Below are 7,425 nucleotides of genomic sequence, written 5' to 3'. Positions count from 1 at the left end.
TTCACACTCAACAGTTTCCCGTGTGAATCAAGAATGGTTCACCACCCAAAGGACTTCCAGCCAACTTGACACAACCTTGGGAAGCATTGCAGTCAACATGGGCCAGCATCCCAGAGTCCATGCCCCGATGAATTGTGACTGTTCTGAGGGAAAAGGGGGGGAGGTACAATGCAATTAGGAAGGTGTTTCTAATGTTTAGTATACTCAGTGTATATAGAATAAACACTGAAGCGGAATATAAGCAAAATGTGTTTTATTATTAAAAAGGTCCAATGCAGCCGTTTTCATCTCAATACCAAAATAATTTCTGGGTAACAATTAAGTACTTTACTGTGATTGTTTTTAATTAAACTGGTCAAAAAGAAACAAAAATAGATTCTTAGCAAAGAGCAATTTTTCAAGCAAGAATTTTGATAGGACTGTCTGGGAGTGTTCTGAGTGGGGAAAACTGAAAACTAGCTGTTATTGGCAGAGAGGATTGGAACTCTTGCTTATTGGTCTATTAACTAATTTACTGCCTGGTGATGTTATCAGGCAGGCCAAGACTCCACCCCACCAAAACAGGCAGAAGTTTCAGGTGGTCTTTTCAAACACCTCTTACACTAAAAGGGCATTATCATCATTTTCAAAATTTCACAGTATTATTCCAACCACATAGTGTGGAAATATATATAAAACACAGGAAAATAACGCTTTGACTGCACTGGGCCTAAATGTTCTTTCTTTAAAAAATCTAACCTAGTTTCAGCATAGGAGGAAACCACAGAAAACCCAAGACAAAGGAAAACGTAATGATCGGACAGACAGCGTGGACAGACGCCAACATCTCACATACAACAGTGCTTAAAAAGGAAAATACCTGTATGTACAACATCAGCGTCTGTAAGCAGGAAAATCCAGTCAACCCCACCCACAGAGTTCATTGCAGTCAATTATCAACACCAAAGACTGTTTTGGTACTTTTTGTAACCCTAGAGAGCATTGATTGTCACAACTTTTCATAACTTTGTACTGTACAGCATTCAGATTGTCAACACAGAGAGCCCTTTGGTTGACATAAGACTGATGCCTGGGCACACGTTCTAAAAAGTAGCCTAACCTAAGCAGCATAACCTAACGAAGCAGGCGTAAAATAAATGCCTGAGCGGCGTTTCTTTCTGGACCTTTTGAGAAGGAAAAAATGATGGGAGGTTCTCTTCTGCACTGTTGAAACAATTCCGTAAATGTGGAGGAGTTAAGATGGAGTGTCACCTTGTTAATGTCCAAAAGCGGAAGTCACGTCACAGACTCTCCATTTCCCCTGAAATTAGCATTAAAGCTTGTCCTCAGATGCTGAGCTAGAGTTCAGATGGTCTGTTGCTCACTCCAGCTCCAGTGAAAAAAATACAAGTCATTTAGCCACGATAGCGCTCAGGATAAATATTGGTTTACTTACACTAGCATTTGCAGGCTATCATGGCCATTCAGAGACCCTGACGTCTCAGGTCCTTAACAAAACTGGGACACCCAATAAAAAGAGCACAGACACCAGTCTGACCAAAGACCAAGAGCTAGGAGCGGAGCACCAGAATTGTAAATGCATAGAAGTAGGGAGGAAAACACCGGTGTTCAGTCACAATTTGCGTCACGAAATAACTGGGTTAGGAGAGGTCCCAGAGGACCTGATTGAGACCAAATGACCAAATTAACTGGACAGGAGTGTGTGAATCTAACCAACTGATCTCTACTGCTTGACTGTTGAATAAGGCTAGAGGCATGTCCGCTGTACAAAGGGAAGAAGAACCAAAGCACATACAACACAATGTTTAAATGACACAGGACAGAGATATTTATAGAGACCATCATTTGCATCGGGGCAAACCACTTTGAGTCCAAAACAGAGAAAGTATCATCATCAATGCTGCGCTGATTATATGGAATGCTTAAAAAAAAACATATCAGCTTTTCGGAAAAAAAATTCACCGACATATGAGCTTCCTGTTATTTGATTTCATATACTTTGTATATTATCCCTCGTGTTTTCCATACGTAAATAACAAACAAATGTGCCTTTTTATACAGAATTTAGAAATTCACAAAATAAATACATTTGTGGCCTTAAATTGAATCTCAATAGTATATTATTATTTTATATATATTTATATATATTCCATTTCATATAAACAGGATTAAAGGCCTTAATGGGAAGATAGGAGGCTAGTAAAATCTATTTTATTTTTCCTCCGTATTTTCTCTCGCTTTCTCTCTCTCTCTCTCTCCCTGCATCAAGTCTGCAGCTATATACAAACATGTTTGTGATTGGACTGTCCAAGGGGACAGGAAATGCCCATTTCCATAGTAACACATTGCTGTAAGGCGATGAGTAATGGAGGGGAAAGCACACCTTATCGACAACCTTATAATATGGGGAGATATGGAGGAAACTCCGGATAAGTCACAATCGTTTGAGTCAAAACAATCTGAACCGTCATTTTTTTCCCCTCACAGACTTTTCCAATCAAGAGTTTGAACTGTTTTACCTTTACGTATAAGGCACTCTTCCATTAAAGGTCAGTAAGGTGCGTTTCCGTCATTCTTCCTTAAAAAAAAAGTGGAGACGGCATGTAGAAATGACACATTTTCTGCTCATCAAGTCTGATTTCATTGCATTCTCCCACATGAGTTCCCATCTCCTGTTTTTGGTTTGCTGTTTTTGTCTGTTAGCATTGACACAAGTCTGATGAGATGTACTGGTAGGTAGAACATTTACTAATCTAACTGGCACATGTGGTGGGGTAGATCCCTGGTTATCCAATGGCTGTTCTCCTGGTGGGGACAGGTTTGGGAAGGGGGCGGGTCTACTGACAGTAGCAAGGTAGGTAGGTAGATTGATCCGAGTGAGGGCCTATCAAACTATGGAGCCTTCAACAACACATCACAAAACAATCCCTTGATGTTGAAATTTGGGCACGTGATCACAACATCAATGAGTAAGCACAAACATCCGGCAGGGGCCAACGTTTGGTCTCTGTTTGTCGCTCCACATTTAAAAATCCATCGCTTTTCAAAATAAGATTATCAACGGGATAAGAACAAGGAAACTTTGTTAAAAAGAAATTGCACCACTTTTCAACCTCATATTCATTATCTCCAGCACCATACCAGTGTCTACATATGTGAAAACAGCATGTTTCTATGATCTGTGGTTAAAAAGATAAGAAGAAAGGTCCTAAATGTGTTAACTTTTGATGATGTTGGGTAGAACCCTTTAGCTTTATATTTGTTTCCACAAAACGTACAAATGCGCCATTTTCACATATGTAGACAATGGTATTGTGCTGGAGACAATGAAAATGAGGTTGAAAAGTGGTGGAATTGCCCTTTGGGTAGTCTTTCTTTATGTTGATTCCATAGTCCAGCTTTGATGGAGAGTCCAGGCCTATTAGCAGGTTGGCATTTATTGTCATGAATCTTGCCCTGGAGGCAGCTCTGCAGAGTGGGCACTAGCTGGAACAGCCACGAAGTCGTAAAATCAGATTTTAAACCTAACCGTAACCTGATGGACTACATAGTTATCCATTGGATGGTTCTCCCATCGATCAGATTCCCGCCTATAAATATCTGAACATTTGGACTGACAAAAACATACGAATGAGATAGTTTAAAAAAGTGGTTTTTCTAACTAGATCTTGCCTCTCCCTAAATAGCAGGAAGCAGATTGTACAGTCAACTTTCCTGACAGTTCTTGACTATGGTGACACCATTTACCAGATTGCCGCAGCCACTACTCTTAAACCTGTGAATGCTGTCTACCATAGTGCCATTCATTTTTTTTTCATCGGTGACAGTTTTATTACTCATCACTGCATCCTGTATCAAAAGGTTGGCTGGTCCTCATTAACGTCCCATATATCACTTCATTACTACCTTCTTGTTTACAAAGCTCTACTACACAAGCTTCCAACTTACCTCACTTCGTTGTTAAAGTATAAAACATGATATAAAGTTTAAATCAGGAGATACCAAACTCTTGAGGTTCCTTGTGGTCTCCACAGAACTAAGTAAATCCTCTTTTAGTTTTAATACACCTCATTGCTGGAACCAACTTCACAATACATTACAATTGGATGTTGTAGTGCCGCTCGGGCAATTGAAAATATTAAATTGGGGAACTTCTTACTAAGGAATGTAACTGTTTTTCTTGAATATTTGTGTTGTGCTGTATTTTAGTTTGTTTTACATTGTATCTGATTTCAATTCGATTTTGTCTTATGAATAGTATGTGCATGGCTCCCTTGTTAAAGAAACCCTGGTCTCAATGGTGACTCCCTGTTCAAATAAAGGTAAAATAAAAACCTAATCTTAACCACACTGCTAATCCTAATGTCTAACCCTAAATTATGATCAAAAAGCTCATTTTTGTCTTCCTTAATTTTTATGATAGAGCCAATTTGGACTTTTCAGCTGGCCCATCTAGCGGAAATCACTCAGTTCTGCCTCCAGGACAAGACTCATGACAATAAAGGTTAGCTTGTGGTCTACTAGACCTCTGTGGGTTCTGCCTTGATCTGGATGAAGGAGGCTGGGAGGTGGACGGTGATCTCTGGCAGCTCCTGGAGCCCCTTGACCCCCACCATGTGCTCCGGTTGCAGGGCCATCTCCCCGCGCACCTCTAGCTCCTCCACGGGGGTCAGGCCCTCACTGGGGCTGCTTCCCTGGGAAAAGTATCCGTTCACTGGAGACTCGCTTCCAGTCTCCCCCTGGCTCGGTCCAAGGCTTTGGTTCTTCCCGATGATCACAGTCCTGTAGGTGAGCTCTGCTTCCCCTGCCTCCATCTCCTCCTTGCCAAACGACGGGTCTCCATTAACCAATGACTGCAGGTAGTAGGGGTCCAGCATCTCCTCCTTGATGCCGTGCAGGCCATGGAGGAGCTCGCCACCGCTGGAGGACTTGAGGACCGTAGCAATGACGGTACCAGGCTGCTGGGCCACCATGGTCTGACCGGTGGCCGCGTTGAGAGTGACCATGCGGGGAAGGCCGTTGAGGGAGGCCATGGTGGAGCTGAGGACCCCCGTGGTGGTAGTGGAGCCCAGGCTGGTGACAAGGAACTGGGGGTGCTGATGGTGATCCTGGAGGCTGCCCGTCCCGGTGGCCAGGGAGGCCGTCTGGATGGTGAGGACATCCTTGCCCCCCGCCGTGGTAGAGGGGACGGTGTGGAGGATGACCCTGGGCTGGGAGGAGTGGCTGGACGAGTCACCGTTGGACAGGAGGGGCTGCAGCTGGCCGGAAGACGTCAGGACCATGGGGACGGAGGTAGGCATGTTGATGGTCCTGAGGAGAGAGAGGAGATCAGCTCAATCAATCAACCAATTAAATGTATTTTATAAAACCCTTTCTATATCAGCAGTTGACACAAAGTGCTTTACAGTCAGGTTCAGACACACACTTTTAATAGAACACTATTCTAGTATGATATAGTTAAGCAATAAAGCCAGAGGGGGTGTTGTATATGGCCAATATGCAACGCGGCATGCCTGGATACAGCCCTTAGCCGTGTTATATTGGCCATATACCACCAACCCCTGAGGTGCCTTATTGCTATTATAAACTGGTTACCAACGTAATTAGAGGAGTAAAAATAAATGTTTTGTCAAACTTTCAGGCAATCAGCATTCAGGGCTCAAACCACCCAGTTTATAATATAGTATAGAACATATCTTTAGGCATAAAATTAGCTTTATGTTACATACTGGCATTATATATGAGCTTTCAAAATCTGTGTGTGTGTATGGATATGCATGTGCATGTAATCTGCGTGTGTGTACGTATGCCAGGTTGCCATCTATCTCTCACCTCAAAGTGTGTGTGGAGGCCGGCACAGCCGCCCTCTGGTTGGGCTGCAGCACGTGGACCGTCTGGATCATGTGTTCTGCCTGTTTACCATTGACCTCATGGTACAGCCCTCCATCCATATCAATGGGCTCTCTCTTCACTTGTTTTACCGATATAGGACGGTGCCCATGGGCATGGATTTTACCCTGCCCCCCTCTGGAGCCTCCCCGGCCGTGGTGGCTGGGGCGCTGGCCCCCGTAGCCAGAGGTGAGGTCAGGGCATGGGTCCTCGTCGTCAATCACCACTAGGTCAGGAGGCATGTCTTTAAACTGGTAGACCAGCCGCTGACCCTCCACCTTAGCCAGGATACCACGCTGGTAGTAATACCTTAGGTCGGGACAGGTAAGGTAAGATGTTTGTGGCATTGAATAAACATGAAGTTTCAGCACTTTTCACCATTGACTTCAATGGAGAACTTTCCTTTCTACCCTGCCAGCCTGCATTTTGAATGATCATGACCGTGGCTTGAATAAGGTCCACTTTGAATAAAGTGTCAGTGAATATTTATTTATGCCTTGGTCCTTGATAATGTTGACCTGAGAGATGTGACTTAAACTCCTGGTACAAAGGATGTTTGGGGTCTGAGTGCCTTGCTCGCTGTATTCAATATTTTTCTCAGTTATGTTTCATAACAGACACTGATGTTATAATACTGCCTTCAAGAGGAGAAGGGGATGCAGGTGAGATAAGATTGTATTATGTCGGTACAACACAACATACTGCAGTTTGTTGTCTATATTATCTAGAAGCACCTACTTCATTTTCCATTTAGCTATTTACTGCAAAAAGGCCACAGACATTTAGCTATTTACTGCAACAGGGCCACAGACATTTAGCTATTTACTGCAACAGGGCCACAGACATTTAGCTATTTACTGCAACAGGGCCACAGACAGTTAACTATTTACTGCAACAGGGCCACAGACATTTAACTATTTACTGCAACAGGGCCACAGACATTTAACTTTTGACTGCAAAAAAGCGCACAGACATTTAGCTATTTACTGCAAAAAGGCGACAGACATTAGCTATTTACTGCAACAAGGGCACAGACATTTAGCTATTTACTGCAACAAAGCCACAGACATTTAGCTATTTACTGCAACAGGGCCACAGACATTTAGCTATTTACTGCAAAAGGCCACAGACATTTAGCTATTTACTGCAACAGGGGCCACAGACATTTAACTATTTACTGCAACAGGCCACAGACATTTAACTATTTACTGCAACAGGGCCACATACATTTAACTTTTTACTGCAAAAAGGCCACAGACATTTAGCTATTTACTGCAACAGGGGCACAGACATTTAACTATTTACTGCAACAGGGCCACAGACATTTAACTTTTTACTGCAACAGGCCACAGACATTTAACTTTACTGCCAACAGGGCCACAGACATTTAACTATTTTACTGCAACAGGGCCACAGACATGTAACTATTTACTGCAACAGGGCCACAGACATGTAAACTATTTACTGCAACAGGGCCACAGACATTTTAGAGTGGTAGCCTTCGTAACTGTATGTCTGTGATGTCTGTGATGTACG

At 43.0% G+C, this 7,425-nt stretch overlaps 1 protein-coding gene across 1 annotated transcript in view; it reads right to left on the bottom strand.

The window, feature by feature from the left end:
* Positions 1-236: 236 nt before the first annotated feature.
* The window catches only part of elf1 (E74-like ETS transcription factor 1), a 45,954-nt gene continuing 38,765 nt past the window's right edge, over positions 237-7,425 (bottom strand). Inside the window, 2 exon segments of the mRNA XM_070444253.1 lie at positions 237-5,310; positions 5,833-6,198. Coding sequence (XP_070300354.1) covers positions 4,521-5,310; positions 5,833-6,198 — 1,156 coding nt within the window. The 3' untranslated portion in view covers positions 237-4,520.

Source organism: Salvelinus sp. IW2-2015, linkage group LG6.2 (assembly GCF_002910315.2).
Source record: "Salvelinus sp. IW2-2015 linkage group LG6.2, ASM291031v2, whole genome shotgun sequence".
In the NCBI taxonomy this organism is placed as follows: domain Eukaryota; kingdom Metazoa; phylum Chordata; class Actinopteri; order Salmoniformes; family Salmonidae; genus Salvelinus; species Salvelinus sp. IW2-2015.
The sequence above is the reverse complement of the archived record's forward strand: the minus strand, read 5'-3'. Positions and strand labels throughout refer to the sequence as shown.